Consider the following 21,892-nt stretch of genomic DNA (forward strand, 5'->3'; position numbering starts at 1 on the left):
TTGGGTCAGAGCCCTGAGCGCTGCAGAGAGACGAGGAACAGCAAGAATGCTGTTTATGGAGGATGAATGATGCGGGTTTTGCGAATTCGATGTATGGTGTTGAGGCGTTTGCTGACCGACAACTTGCTAGCTGCCCGCAATAGCCGGGCCGACAGCCTCTCTTCCCGTCATCACTCGCACACCTCGAAATCGCCGACTTGTGTAGTCTCAATTACATGATCCCATTAATCGGCATCCGTTTGAGGTTTAAGTTTCTTCTAAGCTACATCCAGTCCATTCTTTTTGCCACGAGTAAATGATTTCCTTGCCACGAGTAAATGCGATTTCCTTGCCATTGAAAAGGCCAAGGCCGGGTGGCTGACACTAATCTGCAGCCTAAAAAGCGCCGCCGCGGTAATTGATTATGCCCATCACCGAGAGGCTTTTGAAAAGTAAAAGCCGCCCGTGCGAGAAGCTTTCTCTACTCTGCGCCATTGTCAGCTGGGCGGTGATCGTCACGCTGGCTCGGGGACCCCTGCTTCCCCGCGAAAGGGCCGATAGAAAGCTTGTCCCCAACGGCCAAGACATCTGTGCTTGTTGTCAATTCTCCGCGTCGACTGTCAAAGCGACTGAGACGTGGAGCAATTAGTTGATTAACTCCAGGCCAGGAATCCCGCTATTTCAATTGGCTCAAAAGATCAAACACACCGTCCGGAACGTCGATCACACAACAAGAGGAACTCTGTTGTTTGTATAGCAGCATGGCTGGGCCTGTAAACCTCTGGCTACAAAATGCAACAAGTACCAATTGAACGTGTCGGTCTGACATATCAAATCTGGGATTTGCGATCGCTTGGCTACGCCTCTCGCCTCGGCCGTATTGAGTCATGGCCCAGTACTTCAGCCTCTTTGTACCATCCCACGATCCCAGTCGCCGGAAAAAAAATCACCGGCAAATTTCACTGATAATACTATCATGCTTTTATATACTTTAACCGCTAGTCTGAGCAACTTGGACAGCGTAGAAATTGCGTTTGAGAAAGCCTTCCAAGATGGTCCATCTATAAAGGACCTAGGAGCTCTGGGAACCTAGAGCGAGGTATTGAAAAGGGCGTTAAGATATCGCATCGAAGAGTCAGACTCGCCTACCACCGCCCAAGAGTCTTGAGCCCAAGCGAAGCCGTATCGATAGAATATTCCAACCGTCCTTGCCACTTCGATTGCCTGTCTATCCGAGGTCGACCCAACTTCCTCGTTGAAGACCTGCCAGAATAAGGAAACGAGCGCCTCGCGGTTGTCGTAATAGTGCCAGCCCTCAGAGTCCATATTTCCAAGCACATTCTCGAGCCCCCAGAGAGAAAAGCCGAATGGGAGGATACGGGCCTCCTCCCAGTCGATGACACCTGTAATGTGGCCGGTATGACGATCGACGAGGACATTCATCTCACAGAGGTCGTTATGGCTAAGAACGAGAGGATATGGCGATGAGAATAGTGAAGGAAGCTTTTCGCCGAGGAAGATTAGCTTGTCAGTAAAGCGGGAGGGCAAGGCATCGGCCAGAACACCGATCCTTTGTCGGAATTCAGTGAGGAGGTCTCCAATAGCACATGTTTCCATTGCCTGCGGATTCCGCCAAGAGTAGGCGAAGAATCTGTCCATCAGTCTTGGCTCCGTATAAAGCAGCATCGTGGAAGAAGAGGAGCAACCTGGCAAAGTCGGCTACAGTGTTCATGACTCGAGATGTTGCTGCAGGGGACATCGGACTGCTAGGGCTGAGTCCTCGCAGTTTTTCCAGACAATAGGGGACTCCAGGAAGCTTTTCCATGAGATAAACGGGTAGCGGCATCGGGTGGCCAATGGCTCCCTGGTACACGCATTCGGGCACAATAGGCCCATGCGTATCTCGTGCAAGCAACAGGAGCTCCATGTCGAGGAGCGATGAGGGTGCTCGGAATTGGACGATGGACCACCTCGGTCCTGCTGTCACCGTGTAGCTCCACATACCCTGAATTGGTTCAGGAGTAACGGGTTCGCCAGCGACCGAGGCAGCGTATTGATCGCATTGCTCTCGTGTTGCAGAAGTGTAAGTTTGGAAGAATTTGCTGATATCATTCTCCAGAGCGTAATACTCAATATCGGAGGCCATGTTTGGCAGTATTATAGCGATTTATAATTTGATGGGTTGAGGAGGAGACGTGGAGGAAGAGTAGCTGCGACGCTTCGGATTGAATTATATTTCTGAAGGATTTTGTCGCCTTCGCAGCTTGGAAGCGCCCGCGCAAGCCAAGCTGTTAGGTAAGCTACAACGCGCTGCCCCTGTCCCAGCTATTACCAATTCATCACAGTAGCCGTCGAATTCAATCTGGCACAGTAGCCGTCGAGGTCAGTCTGGCTACAATAATACATCCATGTCTCTGTCCATCCAAAATCAGAGGCACAGCTCGTAACGCAATATCAAAGGGGCTACTCGGACGCAGCATCACCCGCCATGTCTCCCCATCGAGCCGCGAACACGGCAACACGGCATCCCGACCGAGGTCATTGTCAAAACTGTCGGACCGCTGAATAATTTTGCAGACGCTAGGATGTCAGCGGGTGCGCTCACAAGTTCAAGGTGGCCATCAGCGCCATGGATACCGACACCGGCGAAGTCGACCCCCAACGCCCCAGCGTGCTTAGGCTTATGAGGCCACTCGACGTGGAGCGGCCATTATCGAGGCGAAGCCATGGATTGGATACAACGGCAGGACATCCTTTACCAATTTCCTGCTATGGGATCTGGTTGAAGACCCTACGGTCACCTGCTACCACGACAATGCGCACCACCACCAACTCGACACCCATCTGGTCAAAAATATCGCTTCCCGGTTGCTGTTCCGGCAGCTACATGACCACGTTCAAATGCTCCATCACCCTTGAGCCTTCACCATCATGCACGGGACACGGGATTATATACAGCGCTACTGTAGCGACGTCGGATAAAGGGTGCACATGCCCCTATATCTCCGTTTTACTTTCTGTTTGTCACGGTCTGATTGTGTGGAAGAATGGTTCAGAGCAATGATCATTAAACTGCGAAAACAGACGAACGCTACCCTGGAAATAGTGACCAGGACTGCTTGCTATGGAGACTGAGAACAACGACAAAGAACTAGACGGGACGCGATAATTTTACGGCCGACGGCCGCATGTACCAGAGTCCGAGCTGAACCGACTCATTGCCACCAGCGCTTTTTGTTGAGCCTGTCAAAGTTGTTCCAGGCGGAATTGCGAGCCTCGCGGGCGGTGAATTTGTTCCACCGTTTGTTACCGGTGGCATGCTCGATGAAGTAATGGTTCGTGCCGGGTGAATAGCCTACCCGCCACGGCACCGCCAAATCTCGCTTCTCGGGCCCTCCTCCGCAGCTGCCCTTGAGATGATCATCCGGCGCACTGTTCAACGCCAACGAAAACAAGTTCTGCGACTCGGTATAGTCTGTTACAAACTTGGTGTGAAAGATGAGGTAAAGTAAACACAGCAGGTTGAGAAAACACATGAGACCCAAGATGGAATAGAATCCAGCCTGCCAGCTGTGGATGTGGCTAGACGTATACTCTTGCGTGATTACCGAGGCCTGGAAGGCTTGGAGAACACCAGGGGCGGCCATGATATTGTCCGGCACACTGTAATTCCAGAAATGGACAAACGGCGTATCCACGGAGCCGAGCACAAGCGTACAGCTGGCAAACACAGCCAGGGCCTCCGCTATAGAAGGAAGGTACGACGGCAATGAGGGAGTCTTGAGAGCCAGCTGCGTCAGGATGCGCGAATTGGCAGCTTTGCTGCCGCGCTCGCCGCCATTCAAGTCGGACGCGGTTCGCCATTGGTCACCAAGCGCCTGTCGCCAAGTTAGTCTGCAGTTTCGCTGGACGGGTTCGATTGTTCACTTGCCTTCCAATCTGCTTGCGGGGGTGGCCAGGCCTGGTCAGCCGGAAAAGAGCGCAAATAGCTATTAGCATCGCTGCGGTCTTCGCAATGGGCTTCCATCCGACTTCCACTGATTCCGGAAATGTTGAACCGCGTCGAACACTTCGGAGAAACCCACGACCGAAGTTCACACAGTGTGTAATTCGCAAATAAGGGACGCTTGCCCAAGATGTAAACCGCATCAGGCGACTTTAAGCCAGTGTCTATCACCGTGCTGTAGTCGCTTGGATACTAAGGCGCTGGTTACTAGTGAAATACTTCAAGATCAAGTCTCAACTCACTAATCGGAAGAACGGTGCTCTTCGTTCATACTTGGCCCCCCAGCGAAAGATGTCATCCACGACCGTCTTGTTCCGCCAATTGGGCTTTCCACTGCTGTCGCTATCGGGAGGTACCTCAGATGTCCAATTCTCCCACCCCGTCTTCTGCTTTCCGTCATTGGTAAGGTTTGTTTTTGCGTTGGGCCACTCTGTGTAGATCAGCGGCTTCAGTTCGTCCGGCGCCATGTTGACGCACAGTACATTTATGGCCGGAGATACGACGCCTGCTCTGACGGAATATTCTCCCACGCCGCCGAGGTGTCGTGGTTGCAGGATTTTGTTTTGGGGCGAGATCGCTGCAAAAGCGACGCCAGGGTGAGGCATGGCTAGAGTGACATTGTTGATGATCCGGCCCGTTTTTTCAAAATGCGCCGTCACGTTGCTATGCTCCGTCTCAATCCAAGATCCCTGAAGTGTCGTGGTGCCGTTCAGGGTCGCTTTTCCAGGCGGTCTGTCGTTTATATATATATTATTCGAGGACCCATTCGTGTTGATGTCGGTCCAGACACCCATGAAGGCTTGCAGATTCCGGTATGATTCTCCAGATACCATCACATCACTGCACGATCTCGGTGACTCTACCGCGTCCTCTGACTTCAGCATGGTTCGACACGAATCGGACATAAACTTGTAGTTGGCGTATGAGGAACGGACATAGCCCGACATTTCCCTGTGCTCCCAACTCCCGAACTTTAGCTTTGGTGTTACCATTGCGTCGGAGGCTGTCGTGTAGAATGTGGCGACCAATGCCGCTAGTATGGTAAGTATGCCGAGGCTGCTCCGTAACGCATGCTTCATATTGGTCCAATGTGCCACCAATGATCCAGGTTGAATAACCCAGCTCCGCATCGACATATCTGTCAATGTCATGCCTCCCGACCTTTGAGAAATGGCCCTTCGTGTGAGAGTCTGGCCAAGAACGGTGATATAGCTCGCGGCAAAAGTCAATTCGATCGTCTTGGAAAGAAACGCGGCCAGCAGAGTCGCTGTCGATGGGCTCAGCTTTCCATCTGAAGATACATGTTGACCATATCGCGGCTGTTTAATGGACAGGTAGAGCCAAAGGACACTCAGACCAGTCGAAAGCAACGAGAAGATGAAGGCAGCGATGACAGGTGCTGAAAAGCGTCGCTTCTCGACATCTTTTCGTGAAGAGCAACGCCCTAGGCCGTTATCTTGAATAATGGTCAGCATCAATCGAAGTATCTCTGGTATAGGCAGCTTACCGCAACCTGAATATGGAGAGTATGAATCACTCTCGCAGGCAGTCTCTTCGGCTCGTACAGGACATGTAGCTCCATCTATTGGTTGCATGTCCGTTGTCAGACAATCGCGGCTACTCTTCTTGTGACCGAGGCTCTTGTAACTGGATCTCCAGAAACGTCCCCAGCGAGAGACGCTCTGGGGCGAGTATCCCCCCACCAAAGTTTCATCTGGTGATGCCATCCCGCTCATTGTTCCCATCTGCGTCAAGTCCGAAACCGACGGTCTGTTTGTAGCAGATTCTGCGTCCACAACAACTGGTAGGCGACGAATGTTGGATTGGTTGTTCTGGTGAGAAAGACCGAGTGGATTATTGTGATATGAGTCTTGGAGATTGAATTTGCCATGGTGAGGGCTAGAGTTGGGGGATGGGGCAATGTCGGGGTCCGTGTCTTTGCATGGAACCTCGTGTTGCCGCCCATAGGGTTCGCTCTCGCGCGTACCTTCCGGGCCACCCCGATTGAATGAGAGATTGGACAAGAGGTGTGGCCCGTCCCCAAGGTCGTCAAAGTTCATTGTCGACGACACGGGGGAGATCCACGACCGGTCTTGATCATTGTCCGGAGAGGAAGGGCCCTGCGGCGCTTTATGATAAGACATGGTTGCTTCCAGAACGAGTAGCCGTACAGCAGAATGGATTGGCCGAGTGAAAGCAGCCGGCACAGCACAGCTCGCCCGAGGTTGTCTCAGCAGTGGAATCGGGGTTCGTATAAAAGCCGGACGAATAGGAAACTACCATCGAAAAGCAAGTAAAAACAAATAACGAGATGGTAGAGATGGCCTTTGTGCTCTCAGTGTTTCTTGAATAAGGACAGGAGGTGTATAATTTCAGTGTGGGATAGTGAGGAGGAATGATCAAAGAGAAGATCCCACGAAACAGCCATCTGCTCTAGATATACCTGGATCCAGACAATATGCGACAGCCATCGTACCCAAAAAGGATAGGCAGGTAAGGACGAATAATTGCATCTGCTAGAATCGCACATCACAATTTACAGCTCCGCTGCATCATGCAGCCCCCAGCCTTGAACCCGACCGGCGATCGCCCAGCCTGACGGAAGCAGAGCAGATAGATAACGTCGAGCAGCAGAATATCGAATCAGCGCGAGCGTGTGATATTGGTGCGGGCCCCCACGGTCGCACATGAGGCGCCTTCCCGCGATGCAGCCATGCAGCCATGCAGCCAATTGATGCATGTTCCATGCAGTTGGGGCTGCCTCCCATTGGCCTGCATGTCCGGCTGAAATGTGCTTGCGTTTGGGCTGGGGGCGATGGACCGAACTAGACATATGCGGGCTGCGACGAGGCTGCGTAAGATAGACACGAGAACACTCGCTGACAGGTCGAGTTTGCTAAAATTATCCCGCCGACAGGCATTGTGCGGCCGCCTTCTACGCGGCAGCTCCCAAGACACCTGGTGGCTGGGTCCCGTGTGACGGCCTACGCCGGATGCAAGCTCCATCACCTAGAATATGCACTCGAGGAGTCCTTCTGTCACCGAGGCGCATCTCCTATCCCAAATATAGAAACGGTTCGCTCTTGCCTCGTGCCCCAGGGAAGGAGTTGTTGGATGTGTTACCGCTAGTCCCGCGGACAAAAACTCATCGCTGCAAGACACCCTGTACACGAACGCGGGACAAGAGAGATAGATTTCGAAAGGATCGTAGATATTGACTCATCTCATAACCATTATAGAACATGACCCCACATACACGCCTGAAAACGAACAAGATTGACAAAAAAAGACAAAAAAGTCAGAACCCAGTTGACGCCCGCAAGCAAACAAAGACATGAATCTTTCACGTAGATCTTCACAACAAGTACACACATAATAAGCTGCAGAATAGGACAAACACGTAGCCTTCATGTCATGACGGCAGTAGGTCGACGCTGCGAGTTACCGCCCTTCTTCTGCGAGTTTGGACGCGCCAGGGTGTACTTGGCAAAGGCCCGCGCCAGAGCCTTTTTGCAGCTGACCTTTTGGCTGCCGACGAAACTCTCCACCGTGACGGCGATGGCGCGGTCAATGTCTTGCGAGGAGCAGTACTCGGAGAGGCGCATGCGGGAAAACGCCTCGCTGGTGCGGATAATGGCCTCCAAGTGACGAACGGTGATGGGGTAGGCGCCCGTAGCCAGCGACTCTCGTCGCATGTCGGCAAAGAGACGAGCCACCTTGTCCTCGTCCATGTGGTACAGCTTGGGCTTGCAGCGCTCGCGTGCGTACAGGATGTACTTGCGCAGCAGCTGCTGGGGAATCTCATTATCCTTGCGGGCGCGCTCCGCCTCTTCTTGCTCGTCGCCGGCCGCGGCCTGCGTATCCTCCGTCCGGTCCTCGGCGAGAGGGTGGCTGCGGCTGTGCGATTTCACGATGAAGCGCGCGAGACGCTCGTCTTCGGCGGGTTCCACCGTGTCGCGCACCACGCAAAGGACGTCGAAACGGGACAGAATGGGTTCCGTGAGCTGCACATTGGAGGAGAAGGGGATCGTCGAGTTGTAGCGACCACCGATAGGGTTAGCCGCGGCGATGATACCGCAGCGAGCCTGGAGGGTTGTGACAATACCAGCCTTAGAGATGGAAATGGTCTGCTGCTCCATGGCTTCGTGGATAGACGTGCGATCTTGATCGTTCATCTTGTCAAACTCGTCAATCAGACATGTGCCACGATCCGCGAGCACAAGAGCGCCACCTTCCAGAGTCCATTCGCTCGTCAACGGGTCGCGTCGCACACTGGCGGTCAAACCGACAGCACTGGCTCCCTGACCGGTGGCAAACACAGCTCGGTGGGCCGTCTTCTCAGCATATTTGAGGACCTGAGACTTCGCAGTACCAGGATCACCGAGAAGGAGGACATTGATATCGCCGCGGATATGATGCGCGCCCTTTGTGGTTTTCGCAACGCCACCGAAAAGTGACAGAGCAACAGCCGTTTTTACATCACTGTGGCCGTAGATGCTAGGTGCAATAGAGTTGATGATCTTGTCCACAATATTGGGATCGCGCGCGAGCTTACGAATAGCATGCTCGTCTTCCTCGGTGAGGCGAAAGCCGGCGAGCTGATCATGCGACTTGACGCAGTTGTTGGCTTCCAAAACTGTGGCGAAGACTGGGAAACCATTTCTGTTGTTGAGCTGAGCATCGTAGTTGTTGCGGTAGATGCCTGTTATTTCAATCTCCTCACCAGGCTTAGCTGTGTCAATCAGATCTGACAGGAGAATGACCTCTCGCTGGCGGGGCAAGCGGCCAGCGGGGACGGTACCAGGAGACTCTTGGAGAGTCAGCTTCTGGTAGTTGCGGTAGACGGTCTCCGCCGAGTTGAGCGTGAACGGTCCTCGCGACTGGCAGTTCTGGCAGTACGTAATTTTGACCTCGGCGTTGGAGGATTCTTGCTGGAACGGTCCTAGAGTCGTACCGCACTTGGCGCAGTCAAACTTGATTAACTTGAGCTGCGGGAAGACGCCAGAGCGGCGAGTCACGACACCGCTGACGCGAACAAGACAATTGAGATGAGATTGGCGGAGCTGACGCAGGGTATAGTGAACAGGGAGGTCAAAGATGCGCACGTGAATCTCCTTGTGAATGCGCTCGTAATCGGGGTAATGCAGAAGAACAACTTCGTTGGCAACCTCGTCCAAGAGCTTGAGCATCTCGGCGGGAGAATTGGCCAAGAAGTATGCAAGAATAGCCTTGCTTTCGGACAGGTGTTCGTACGAGACCTCGAGCGACTCGGCGTTGATCTCACCGAGCGTTCGAATGCGGTTACCGTAGACGGAGGAGCCAGACGCGTCCGTGTACGAGGTGAGGAAAGCTTTGAACTCGCGACGGATAGTACGCTGCACAGGAGCCTGCGATACCCACTCCGTGAGGTTGGCTGCCTTGACGTCGCCAAGGGCCTCGAGTGAAAGCTCCTCTTCCAGAATGTCGCCGTCCATGTCATCGTCAGGGTCCTCATCGTAGTGATGGCGTCTGCGGCGGGGCTGTGCAGTGAGATCGATATCGCCATCGTCGTCTTCGCCAGGGAGGAAAGCAGCGGGGATACGTTGTCGGCGAGCAACCTCGCGATCGCGTTGGCTCAGCTGTGCCTCGAGGCGTCGTCTGGCGCCGAAGTCCATGTCGTCGTAGTCGCCCTCATCATCAAGGTCGGCCTTGTCGTACTCGTCACCCTCTCTGTCTCGATAATCCGCCTCATACCCTTCCCGGAAAAGATCGACATCATCGTCGGCCATCTCATCAAGGTCGTCAATGTCGTCCTGAATCTCTTGCTCCTCCTCAATATCGTCGTTGTCGTCGATGCCGTGGGCGATGGCAAACGGCGCGGGGGGAGACGACGGCATGGGACTGGAGACGAGGCCGACAGGAGAGGTGCCATCATCACCACCGGTGCGCGAGCGCTTGCGACCGCCGTGAGAAGCAGCCCCTCTGTTGCCCGAGGCAGGGTTATTTCTGAGCGGGGAGCTGTGGTAACCATGTGGTTAGGAGCGTTTGTAGGATAGTATACTTCACGGGACAAACCTCATTGTGTATGTGTGAATTACCGAATGGGTTCAATTCGGTTGCGAGGAGATGGAGTTGCAAGAATAAAATGGGTTGAAGCAGTGGGAGGGGCTTGCACGAGATGTTTGACACCCGAGATTGAAAGGGAGCCACAAGGCCGCCCACATTCTCGCGTCGAAACGCGTCACACGCGTAAAGTGGCACTAGGCCTCATCAGACTGACGCGTTGGTACACTTCGCGGAGTCAGTCCAAAAGAAGCGAGACAAATCAATTGCAAGTCAAGGAGAGAAATAAACTTTTGCATTAGCATTATTACTATTATTTTTTTGGCATTGGATTCCTACTATCGATTTTTCATACGCGACAATACTGTGCTGCGCCTGGTAGCTTACCTAACAACTTGGCTTGCCCGCGTAAAGTGGCTCGTATCAGACAGCTGCTGAGCCGCCTTACTTCGCCCTCACAACAGGTTCATCCAAAGAAACCGCCGGGCGCTGTTAATCTTTTTGTATGAAGAAAGCAGGATAATAGCCATCGGAAATTTCGCAAAATGTCCTCCAATGGCGTCGAGCAGGAGGTCGCGGCTACGCAAACATCGAAGCGCAGCAACAGCTTCTCCAACCAGTCCGATACCTCACAGACAGCTGCCGAGTACGCCAATACCGTCTACACCTACTCTGGGACAGTCGCTAACACTTTCCAGGTTCATCCGCAACCAAGAGCTCCTCGAGGCTGATGCGCGCGAAGCGCTACCCTTCGTACGTCTACCCCGGCCAACAGTCGCGTGCAACACGCTAACTCTCCGCAGAGCATCGACCACTGCACCCGAATCCTTGGCCCTCTGAGGCAGAGCGTCTTTGCGTGCCTGACGTGCAGCCCCGCGCCCGCGACCGACACCGACACGTGGATGCCCGCCGGCGTTTGCTACTCGTGCTCGGTCCAGTGCCACGGAGAGCACACGCTCGTCGAAATCTTCCAGAAGCGGAACTTTACCTGCGACTGCGGCACGAAGCGACTACCCAGTACGAGCCCGTGCGTGCTGCAGACAAACGACGAGACGAATACACGCGGCAACGTGCACTCGCAGGAGCCCGACGTCAACAACCGGTACAACAAAAACTTTCGGAACCGCTTCTGCGCGTGCGACTGCGACTATGATCCCTTTGAGCAGAAGGGCACCATGTTTCAGTGCCTCGGCCTCGGCACCGAGGAGAGCGGCGGCTGCGGTGAGGATTGGTACCATCCAGGCTGCCTCGTGGGCATGGGACCCAAATGGTACGAATCGATGATGCCCAAGAAGAAGAAGGCCGAGAAGCACGAGAATGGGAATGGTCTTGCAGTCATCTCGGAAGTCAACGAGGATGAGAAACAAACGGAGGAGAAGGGGGAAGAAAAGACGGAGGACAACGCCGCGGATGACGACGAGGAGCCACCTATGCCTCCTGGTTTCCCCGAGGAAGAAGATTTTGATGGCTTCTTGTGCTACAAGTGCGTCGAATCAAATCCCTGGATTAAGGCGTATGCTGGCACGTCTGGCTTTCTCCCTGCTGTGTTCCTCGATCCCGCAGCCGCAGAGGCACCTCAAGCGTCGATTGCGGAGGCGTCCCAAGCGTCCACCGGAGGCAAACGCAAAGCAGAAGACGATGACGAGCAGCAAGATGATGCTAAGCGCGTCAAGACCGAAGACGAAGCGCCCTCCGCTCCCGCATCCACCAACATAACCAGCGAGCCAACAACAGCCCCCTCCCCCCGCGGCTGCAAGCTCCCCAACTTCAGCCCGGCGCCCACCGGCCGCTTCTCGCTCTTTTTCAAGGAAGACTTTCGCGACCGATTCTGCCGCTGCGGCGACTGCGCCCGGCAGCTCGCCCTCTTCCCGCAGCTCCTCGAGGCGGAAGACGTCTACGAGCCGCCCATGTCGGACAAGGGCGACGACGCCGGCTCGCAGCACGGCGGCTCCACCGCGGGCAGCGGCAGCCTGCTCGAACGCGGCGAGAGCGCGCTGCGCAACGTGGACCGCGTGCGCGCCATCGAGGGCGTCATGGCGTACAACCACCTCAAGGAGCGCCTCAAGCCCTTCTTTCAGCAGTTTGCCGACAGCGGCCAGGCCATCGGCGCAGAGGACATCAAGGCCTACTTTGCCAAGCTGCGCGGTGACGAGCAGGCCATCCGGGACGCCGGCGAGGGCGCCGCCGCGTCGGCGTCGGGGTCTGGCCAGGATGGCGGCGGCGCCGCCGATGGGCGTCGCGAGCAGGGAGGGTATTAAGCGGGGGATCATCTTTCAACGCGGTCGTGTGGAGGAGGAAACGCTACAACGGTGTAGTGGTGTATACATGTTTGTATAACAGAAGAACTGGAAATTCAGCGGTGTTGAGGAGCGGGCTGTGGGTTTTGGGACGAAAGTCGTTGCGTTTAACAAATTTGGCATCTGGGAATCAGAATAAGAACAATTTACGAGCACTTGCGTTTACTACTCAACTGCCAGAAAAAAAAAAAGCAATTCGTTTCGTGATGCCATTAAACTACCAATCCCGTAACCCGACCACGAGGTCAGCATATATATACACAAGTACAAGGTATTTTTGCTACATGCAATGCCAATTTTGTCCCAAAATTACACCCGCCCCAAGACCCAGCGTCGCCGCGCCGCGTGCATCTCCTCGTACAGCTCGAGGCCTTCCTACGAGCCTGTCGAGCCGGTACTCGAAGCAGCACTGAGCGGCCTGGGCGGGGGCAGCGGCAGGGCATCGTCGCCGCCTCTCTGCATCGCAATGCCGCCCATGGGACCGCCACCAGAGTGAAACTGCGGGGGGGTCGGCGCATGCATCATCATCATGGGCGGAGGCAGCCCGTCCTCGTCCTCCTCGTCCCCGTGGCGCGCCATGTGCTGCTGCTCCTGCACCGCGCGCCGCTCCAGCTGCACGAGGCGCTCCTTTTCCGCCGCGTCGACAATGTCGTCGTCGGCGCTCCAGTAGGGGTCGTCGTCCTCGAGCGCGGGCATGGCGAGGCGCTTCCAGAAGCGGACTTCCTGGCGGAGCGCCGTCTCGCGCACGCGGCCGTCCCAGAGGGTGCGCCGGTCCTCGGCGTCGTACGCGCGGCGGAAGCGCCGCAGCGCGTCATTCGCCGTGGCCGCGTGCGCCTGCATCTCGCCCATTTGGTCCCGCAGCCGGCTGTTTTCGCGGCGCGCCTCGTCGAGCTGCGCGCGGTAGGAGCGGTGCCACGACGCCACGTCGGCGACGTGTCGCGCCTTGTACTCGTGAAACTGCTTGAGCATGCCGGCCAGCGCATTGGCAAATTGGGTCAGCAGCGTCGCGTTGGCGTCGCGCGAGTGCTTGGCTTTTTCCAGTGATTCGGAGAGGACGGAGAGGAGGGCGTCGATGTTTTGGTCTTGACCTGGACGCGAGAAGGTCAGACTTGGGTTCGGTTTTTGAAATGAGGGGGTGGTGTCTAGGGGGGACTGTACGGTTGATTTCCTCGGCTGCGGCGTCAATGATCTGGTCATTGTCCAGCCCCTGTATCCGCGCGCGATTACGCACACGGCCGAGACCGCTGACAATGTCTTCTGTGACTCTTCTGTTCTCGGCGAGCTGTCTGCTGAGCTCCTCCACCATGCCGTATATGTAATTCAGTTCGGCCTGGTGGCCGGCCGGCGTGGGCATGGGCACGCCACCGCCCATGTTTGGGCCGTTCATGCCATTCATGCCGTTCATTCCGCACGATAGAACGAGGGACAGTCTGGCGTCGAGGAGGGTGATGAAAAGCGAAGTGTTTATTTCTGTCTGGGAGTGCTGTCGTGAAATGAATTACGGTCAAAGTGAACTGTTGGAGGTCCCCAGCTTGGAGCTAGGCTGTCTTGCAGGCACACAATGATTATGTAACCGGTGCTCCGCCAGCATCTTCTACCTGAACATCTAAGAACCTTGCAATTGCTGTACAATTTAGGCATTGGCGGCAGTTCAAAGTCTTCTTGTTTGTGTATTTTGTTGCGCCGAGTTCTTCCTTTCAGTAACACACGTGTGCACTTGTGCATTCGGAGCTCCTATTTCCATCGCGGTGTTACATGTCTGCTAGGTGCCTTTCCACTCATTTGCACAGAATTGAGGTGCGCAGCAGCATTCAGGTTACGTTGCAAACATTTCAAATTGGCGTCATTCCTCTTCGCATTACTAATTCATGCCACATACTCCCGAAATGTTGCTCACTTTTCTTCTCACCACTACTACTTGTCTCATCCTCAGCAGTTTGAAAGAGTTTTTGCCCTTCCCTTTACCGAGATAGGGTGTTTCCTTCTTCATTCAGTTTCTTTGCACTCAACCACCAACCACGCGGTTCTTATCCCTCTTTTTCCGGATCTCACTGTCACCATTGGATGGTAAATCGCCGCCAATGGTACAGCACCGATCAGGAAAGCACGCGTCGGTTCCTTGCTCAACACAACTTGGCACACACAGCCTTTCGCGGGGTATATCCATCGCCGGTGTCTTAAAATACGTAGTCGTTAAGAAGAGCCACGTCAGTCACACACACGTCTGCAACTCCGTTCAACGCGCAGAGAGGTATGCTGACGGGTGTCTTGATCCAAAGTCATTCGGATGAAAAGGGATTTGGTCATATGCAGAGAGCGCCATTGAGAAGACATCGGGACCCGTGGGTCGGTGTTGCTCAATTACCAGGGCGCGCTCTTGCTGAGAAAAAAAAATGTATGAAAATGATGTGGTCGTCTGGCCAGGCACGCTCCCCGTTCCCTCGAGTTCGTCATCGTTTCGTAAACTGGTCGTGTCTTGCCGGGGGAGGGCCTGGTGATAATAAGGGAGATGTCAAATAAAATAGGTATGCCACACAACTCGTTCCATGATAAATGAACCGGGCGGGCACATTGAAGAGAAAAAGAGGCGCAACGCATGTACCCATGCGAACCAGAGACGCCATGCAGAACCAAGCATAGGAGAGCTTGCCGTGTAGACAACCCATCCAATCCCCGGCAATACAAATTTCCCAACAGTGCAAAGAGAGAATAGTAAAAACACTCAAGGAAAGTTGTTTGTCGATGGACGCGTCAATGCGTCAACTGATCCACGGACAGGATAAAGTGAACTTGCAAAAGACATCAAAACAAGAATAACAAGAAAATTGCCAGGCTTGCGATTCAATCGACCGTCTTTGTAAGATGGCGGTGAATGCGAGTCTAGACCTGTCGCCCCCGCGCAGTTCGTTGCCATGAATAGCTTACAGCGAGGCCGTAAACAAGCGATGTATTGTCGGAGGCGGATAGGTGGGCAGAAAACTATGCGACGGGAGGGATGGGAGCAACGGGTGCAGCAGGGACGTTGGTCAGGTCGACTTCGTTGTTAATTTCAGGAGCGACGGCGGCCTTTTGGGGGCAATCGCGGGAGATGTGCCCGGCCTCGCCGCACTGGTAGCAGGTCTTGCCGGCGGTGTTGAGAGGGCCGCCGTTGGGAGCCGTGCAATCGCGGGAGATGTGCCCGAGCTTACCGCAGGCGTAGCACTTCATGGCCTGAGCCTGGCAGTCGCGGGCAAAGTGGTTGGGACCACCGCACTTGTAGCAGGTAGCGGGACGAGGGCCGCCAGCGAAACCACCACGGCCGCCAAAGTTTCCTCCGGCATAACCGCCGCGGCCCATGGGGGCACCACGGCCCATGGCGGCGGGACCAACGGGGTTGGGGCAAGCACGCTGAGGAGCGTTAGAAGGGTAAAAGACGAGCGGCTAACAGAGGACATACAGCAAGGTGGCCGGGCTGGCCACAGTTGTAGCAGCGGCCGGAGGTGGCATTGCCGGTCAGGCGCAGAGTAGGGCAGTCAGCCTGAACGTGACCAAGACCCTGGCAGTGGTAGCACTGCTTGGCTTCGGTGGTGCGAGGAAGAGGGCAGCCATTGGACTCGTGGCCAGGCTGCTTGCAGTTGTAGCAAAGGCGCTCAGAGGAGGAGCAGACCTCGGCATAGTGGCCGACGTTGCCACACTTGTAGCATGCACGACGAGAGAGAGAAGACATGGTAGTGTACTGTCGATTGGGGTTAGCAAATGTAAATTAGCTGGCGTGCATGAAGTTGTGCCGCTGTCATGCTGGTAATGCTGGTATGTCTGCCTTTGCTTCGCGCCACTTGCGCTTTCAGTCACATGCTGCCTCGCCACTGGTGGATTGTCGTAGGGTACGCGCAGGAATTGGGCGACACGTAGCCTTGCGCGACGAGTGTATATGGAAACTCAGAGTGGCAGGGTAAAGAGACGTTCCCGGCCTAGTAGGTGATTTTGTCGCGTCGCCACGTGGGCGGGCACCCGGGGGTGCGGCGCGACATGGTATTTCGCAGTCTGGTGGGAGAGGACCGAGGTTGTGGCGGCGAGTGCAGCGGGGTGTTGTCTGTCGCAAATATGGAAAAGAACAGCGATACTGTCAGAGACGCGGCGAGGGTGAATTTCAGAACCACAAAGTGGTTTTTTTGTCGTGGTTTTTGAGTTTGCGTGCCGATGGTGCCGAGGATCGGGTCGCACACAAAAATCGAAACGGAAATTGAGCGGACGGCGCAAAAGCAAGTCGACGGGATGCAGGTACTGTGCGGCGCAATTTTCGCATGGCACGCAGACTCTGGGTTCCTCTTTCGTCCATTTCTTTTATTTTATTTTTGCGAATCGCGTCAGGCGCAGCGAGTGTGAGCGTCGGTGGTGGCCAAGCAGTGACAGGCGAGGCGGGTGCTGGCAGCGCGAAGCGGCGCAAGTGGCGACAAGAGAAAAATAGGCAGGCAGCGAATGCGTGTAAGCAACGTACCTGAGATGTTCCGAGGAATAAATGTAGACGGGGTAGAGGAGAAAAAGGATGATGATAAGAGCAAGAGAGTCGACTTGGGAAAACAACTGTCCACCTAGTTACAATCGGATAGAAACTGGAGTAATGAAGATGTTGAAGAATGCGAAGGGGAAAAGAAAAGAAGAGGAAAGGAAAGCACGGGCAGGGATTGACTTTTTGGCTTTTTGGCGCAAAGGAGCAGTGCAGTTGCGGAGGAGGGGGCGGCGGCGCCTGGGAACTTGGAGCCTGGAGCCTGTCGCCCTGGCTTTTTGGCTGGGAAAATTTTTACTTGTGGAGGGAGGCTAGCGAGCAAGGCACTTTGGGTTCAGGTTGGTTTCCCCGGGTGCAGTAACAGCAACACCATGTCGCGAGGAAAACGCCGCAAATCAATCTCAGGAAAATACGCTAATCACTTAGTCGGCATCAGTTTGTGTCCAATCGTATGTCGCGAATTGCAGGACTCCCAGCCTAGTCGCTGCACGGATACCAGCTTTCCCCGACACACACCACCTGCATCCCGACCCTTGGCTGCCGGATCAAACTATCCCTGATCCCTGATGACCACCGACATGTCCGTTCCTCGAATTGCAATTGATACCGGTCGCCCGGACCTCAGCAGCATACTCTGGCGAACGTACCCCGTGTGCCGTGTGGCGCCGCCCTCGCGACCTCCCCCCTCGGCGACCCCGGCTTGAGAGGCAACAAATCGATCAATCGGCCAAGTGGCGTGCGGCTGACTTGACTAAATAAAAAAATTGAATCAATATAGTAAGTTAATTACTGCTACGGCTGCCTGTTTCTGCGTAGTGAAATGCAATTGTTGCCACATGACCCAAAACGCCCTGCTTCGAACCGCACACATCCTGCTAGTTATCTCGCCATCTGCCCTCGACTGGCCGTCGTCGTACCAGTCGACGACGCACTCATGGCATCAACCACATATGATACACCGTCTTCAGACACATACGACGGCGGTCGCCGTGTGCCAGGTGCAGCAGGTGCATGCTCCGATTCCGTCTCCGGCACAGCTTCCTCTAGTCTAGCTGCCTCGTTTCGCTGCCAGTACAATCGGTCCGGATCCAGTCGCTTCTCCTCGTTAGTATAAAACATCGTAAAGTAGCTAGTAGAAAAAACAAAAAAGCACATACCACGCTCTCACGCCAGAATCCATACGCCGGTGGCGTCAGCTTGTTCGTCACCTCCTCTCTCCCCGCCACTTCTTCATCTTGCGCGAGCACCACCCGAATCGGCCGTCGAGGCACCGCGTACCCGGTCCTGAGCATGTCCGCCGGGTTCATCGCCGGCCGGCCACGGGTCGCCGCAACCGGCCTGTCGCCCCGTTTCACCGCCAGGCACAGCCGCATCATGTTGTAGCAGAAAAATAGCGCCGAGGTGACAATGATGAGTAATAACAGAATCGTCAGTTCACTTGTTTGGACGTGCTGTGTCAACGATAACCCGAGGTCTATACAGCCTTTGTTAGTCGAATCTCAACCATGTGGGCGGCGGCATCAATGTGACTTACAGACTGCCAGTAGTAATACCACGAACAACCCTGATGTTAGGGAATGCACCAGCGTCACACGCACTCGTCCAGATTTGATCCAGGGCAGGCAACATAGAAACCGCTTCGTCCCATCACACTGCATCTTCTCAACTATTCCTCTCCGTCGGGATCGGTGATTCGCTGATTGCCTTTGCTGTGTCCCAGCGTCCGAGCTTGGGTCGCTTGCCGCCACGATAGCTGGGGGCGGTTCTACAATTCCAGGCGCTCGACGCTCAGCACCCTCGTTTCTGGGCCTTGCATTCTCCTGTGTTCTGCTTCCTGGTCTGGGTGTGTCTGGCGTCTTGGGAGTTTCTGGCCCTTGCCTGCTCCCCCCCGCCACGGTGCCAGAGTTCCGAACGAGGTCAAGTGGCCGTGAGAATAACCTCGCCAATCTGGAAGTGCGCGATGTGTCTTGTTGTGTTGTGTTTTGTGTCGTATCCCCAGCAGTCGAGGCCTCCGAAGGCCCATGACTGACAGAGCCTCGCTCCATAGCATCGCTTCTCTGCGCATGCGCTCGTTGTATAAGATCTCGCCTAATGCTCTCCGCCCTGGCAGGAAACATGGTCCTCAAGAACCAATCTTCTCGTTCTCTGTTTACCGTGTTCAGCTTCCGGAGCTCCTTTCGTGGTCTTGCAAGCTTGTCGGCGACGTTGTTGAGATTTGTCGCAGAGATACGCTGCGGTTTCGTTGCCAACTGCGAATTCTTCCTCGAAGTAACTCCAGAAAATAGCGATTACCCAGGACTATGTGCAAGCTAGGCTGCCCCCATGCCACGGGCTCTCGTCAGCCTTGAAGGAAGCTTCGATATCAACGTCAAATTCGGTGGGTCGAGGGCGGCCTCAAGTATACGCTGATCCCGGGATATTGCAACTAGCGGACCAAAAATGACAATGAAAAGGGCGTATAATGGAGATGATGGCAAAGGGAAATCTTGCTAAGGGTCAACATCCAGAAGAAGGCCAAGATCAGAAAGAATCAGTCAAGTCAAGGATGGGGATCGTGAAAGGGGCAATGAGGCCTGGTCAGCCAAGACCGACGAAACAAGTTGCTTCCAACATGCTCAACAGTGATTGAGTGAGTTATTACACTGCAGCCTGGGGCCAGTCAGCTACGGGGATCAATACGACGCGAATGAATTGCCTGCACTCCGCGTGTTTGCATTTATGCGTGCTCTGCAGTGCCTCAATGTGGCGGGCGTCTCCTGTTACGAGTTTTGGTAGCGTGTGTCATTTTCTTGGCTGGAGATTGCTCCAACAGAAATGTCGCGACAGGCCTCCCCAAAGCCTGATAGTTTCCTGGCTGGTACTCGGAGCTCTTGCTTGTCGGTTTGAAACTCTTCAGGGGGCAATGTCTTTCCTGCACATGATCGAGTGGCCATGAAGGCAGCAAGTTGGCGATTTTGGTTGGACGCTGGTGGTCCTGGGTGAAGCGGCCTTGTTTCAGCATCCCTGTCGGCGTATAGATGCATGCAAGCGAAGGCAGCATACTCAAGTTAGACGAAACATCTTGTCGGCAAAAAAAAGAAATATCATTATTGTATTGACCACCCATAAGGATTGAAAAGCAATTCTCATGATAACAGTAAAGAGTCCATCTTGAAAATCAGCTGATCATGGCCAGTATGGTGCGACTTTTATTACCCCCCTCGAGTGGACGACCCGCCATTCGGGTTGAGAATTGCTAGTTAGTTACAGGGTCCTGGAATAAGGGTAGTGCGGAGAATAAAAGAATAAAAAGTGTCAGGCACCCTTTTCTTGTTGTGACACGAGCTGAGCGCCCATGTGAAGCAGGGCAAGCGTCACACACATAAGCCTCAACCAATCAAATGGCCGGGCGCGTCGCCTGCAACAGAGCTACGTGCCCGGTTATGACATTTCAGTTTCATTATTGTTCACAGTATTATATACAATGTTGCTTCTTCCAAGGACGGCTCCTATGATGCCTAGCACATGCGTCTAGGCAGCCGCAATACTCAGTCTTGGATATGGCTATTCAGATCGAGGCTCCACGCGTCAGGCACCCCATCTGCCTCCAGGATGAGCTTATTCTCACGGCCAAAGTTGCACAATGGCCGTGAATCTGGGGTCCCGTCATACCGGTCTAGATACGATCGGGCGATTGTGCTGATCCTTATGCCGCAAAGTGCCGTGCCAAGCCGCTTCGCTCTGCATGCAGACATACATGGGCGTCGGAATCAACTCATTATACGGATACCGTCGCTAGATAGCTCCCCTGCCCGACATCATTTCAGCTCGCCAAGAAGCATAGTGCGATCCGACGACGCGGAGAGAACTGCGGAAACATTAGCAAACCTCCCGGCTTGACAAAGTGCATGTGTACTTACGAACTGGCTCCTTGTTGGGCGAGAATTCTGCACTGTTGACGGTGCCGCGGTGGCCAGGGAGCTTATATAACAGCTTGCCGTTCTCACTAGACCACACGAGGACAGTACCATCCCCTGACGCAGCCGCAATCTTCTTGCCATCAGCATCCCAGCTGGCCCCAAGCAGATTCTTTTCTGATCCCGATGTGGCCCCGTCAAAAGTGCGAATCCGCCGCTCCGTGGGGGCAAATGGCCGAATGTCCCACGTCCTGACTGTTGAGTCCATGGCATACGATAGCAGCGATTGGGAGTCCGGCGACACTCTTAGTGACGTAATGGTGTCCGAGTGGCCAGCCATACTATACACAACAGACTTCTTGCGCAGATCCCACACACGGATGTCGTTATCGATGCCGCCCGTGTAGAGTTCGTTTCCAGCCGGTGAGATGGCGACGGCCGTGACTGGAAAATCAGTTTGGATATAGTCGACAGCGTTCTTGGTGCGCGGGTCCCAGATGCCGATTGAGCCGTCGTCGCTGCCGCTGATGAGCATCTCCTCGCCACGGCGCGTAATGTCCAGCGCGTTGACAACTTCTTCATGCCCAATGTACCGTCGAATTCTTGTGCCCGAGGTCAGATCCCAGCTCGCCAGGTGCGTGTCGGCAGAGGCAGTGTACAAGATTTCGGAGTCGCGAGACCACTGTAGATCCAGAACCGCGCTCTTGTGTCCGTTTAGTACGCCGTAGTTTTCGCAATCGCCGTATGTTCGCCACAGTACTGTGATGGATTAGCTGCGACGTCTGACTTGGAAGTGACATCGCACATACATATACTTTTATCCATTGACCCAGACGCAATGAGGTTTCCCGTAGGGTCGAATTTGGCTGTGAATACTTCACCAGAATGACCCGTCAACTGCATTACAGGTGCCTGCAGCGCACTCGTTCTCGGGGCCTGCGGCAATATTAGCTTTGGCCGGCAGAAAAATATGAAATAACTTACCGACTGCACGAGCGCATTGCTGGAGGCGTTCAGGCGAGCAAGGGCACCCTCTGACTTGTTGACATTTTGGCGCTTCACCAGGACATGCGACGTGCCTGGTTCGCCGTCGGCGGGTCTCTTCTCGGCAGACATTTTGCAGGCAATGAACCGCGGGAGAAATTGCGCGGATTCGAGGCTGCGATATACCTAGGGCGTTCGATTG

The 21,892-nt window shown here is 54.6% G+C and overlaps 7 protein-coding genes across 7 annotated transcripts; 1 reads left to right on the forward strand and 6 right to left on the reverse strand.

Moving 5' to 3' along the window:
- Positions 1 to 970: 970 nt before the first annotated feature.
- CCM_06742 (Protein kinase-like domain) lies at positions 971 to 2,125 on the reverse strand (the record flags this gene model as incomplete). Its single annotated transcript, XM_006671882.1, has 3 exons — positions 971 to 1,051; positions 1,129 to 1,549; positions 1,587 to 2,125. 3 exons carry the CDS (start codon positions 2,123 to 2,125, stop codon positions 971 to 973), a joined length of 1,041 nt encoding a protein of 346 aa, XP_006671945.1.
- Positions 2,126 to 3,194: 1,069 nt separating this feature from the next.
- Positions 3,195 to 6,129, reverse strand: CCM_06743 (uncharacterized protein; the record flags this gene model as incomplete). The annotated part of the gene is made up of 3 exons (XM_006671883.1): positions 3,195 to 3,857; positions 3,911 to 4,177; positions 4,228 to 6,129. 3 exons carry the CDS (start codon positions 6,127 to 6,129, stop codon positions 3,195 to 3,197), a joined length of 2,832 nt encoding a protein of 943 aa, XP_006671946.1.
- Positions 6,130 to 7,392: 1,263 nt separating this feature from the next.
- On the reverse strand, positions 7,393 to 10,044 carry CCM_06744 (DNA replication licensing factor mcm2; the record flags this gene model as incomplete). The annotated part of the gene is made up of 2 exons (XM_006671884.1): positions 7,393 to 9,982; positions 10,031 to 10,044. The coding sequence occupies 2 exons, from the start codon at positions 10,042 to 10,044 to the stop codon at positions 7,393 to 7,395; spliced, it is 2,604 nt and encodes an 867-aa protein (XP_006671947.1).
- Positions 10,045 to 10,572: 528 nt separating this feature from the next.
- Positions 10,573 to 12,285, forward strand: CCM_06745 (metaphase-anaphase transition protein (Mlo2), putative; the record flags this gene model as incomplete). Its single annotated transcript, XM_006671885.1, has 3 exons — positions 10,573 to 10,673; positions 10,726 to 10,780; positions 10,831 to 12,285. 3 exons carry the CDS (start codon positions 10,573 to 10,575, stop codon positions 12,283 to 12,285), a joined length of 1,611 nt encoding a protein of 536 aa, XP_006671948.1.
- A 414-nt stretch (positions 12,286 to 12,699) lies between these two features.
- CCM_06746 (uncharacterized protein) lies at positions 12,700 to 13,696 on the reverse strand (the record flags this gene model as incomplete). The annotated part of the gene is made up of 2 exons (XM_006671886.1): positions 12,700 to 13,412; positions 13,483 to 13,696. The coding sequence occupies 2 exons, from the start codon at positions 13,694 to 13,696 to the stop codon at positions 12,700 to 12,702; spliced, it is 927 nt and encodes a 308-aa protein (XP_006671949.1).
- Positions 13,697 to 14,560: 864 nt separating this feature from the next.
- Positions 14,561 to 16,030, reverse strand: CCM_06747 (zinc knuckle domain containing protein; the record flags this gene model as incomplete). The annotated part of the gene is made up of 3 exons (XM_006671887.1): positions 14,561 to 14,815; positions 15,346 to 15,711; positions 15,761 to 16,030. The coding sequence occupies 3 exons, from the start codon at positions 16,028 to 16,030 to the stop codon at positions 14,561 to 14,563; spliced, it is 891 nt and encodes a 296-aa protein (XP_006671950.1).
- Positions 16,031 to 20,607: 4,577 nt separating this feature from the next.
- CCM_06748 (U5 snRNP complex subunit) lies at positions 20,608 to 21,822 on the reverse strand (the record flags this gene model as incomplete). Its single annotated transcript, XM_006671888.1, has 4 exons — positions 20,608 to 20,657; positions 20,710 to 21,465; positions 21,516 to 21,642; positions 21,691 to 21,822. 4 exons carry the CDS (start codon positions 21,820 to 21,822, stop codon positions 20,608 to 20,610), a joined length of 1,065 nt encoding a protein of 354 aa, XP_006671951.1.
- Positions 21,823 to 21,892: the final 70 nt, after the last annotated feature.

Source organism: Cordyceps militaris (genome assembly GCF_000225605.1).
Source record: "Cordyceps militaris CM01 unplaced genomic scaffold CCM_S00005, whole genome shotgun sequence".
Taxonomy (NCBI): domain Eukaryota; kingdom Fungi; phylum Ascomycota; class Sordariomycetes; order Hypocreales; family Cordycipitaceae; genus Cordyceps; species Cordyceps militaris.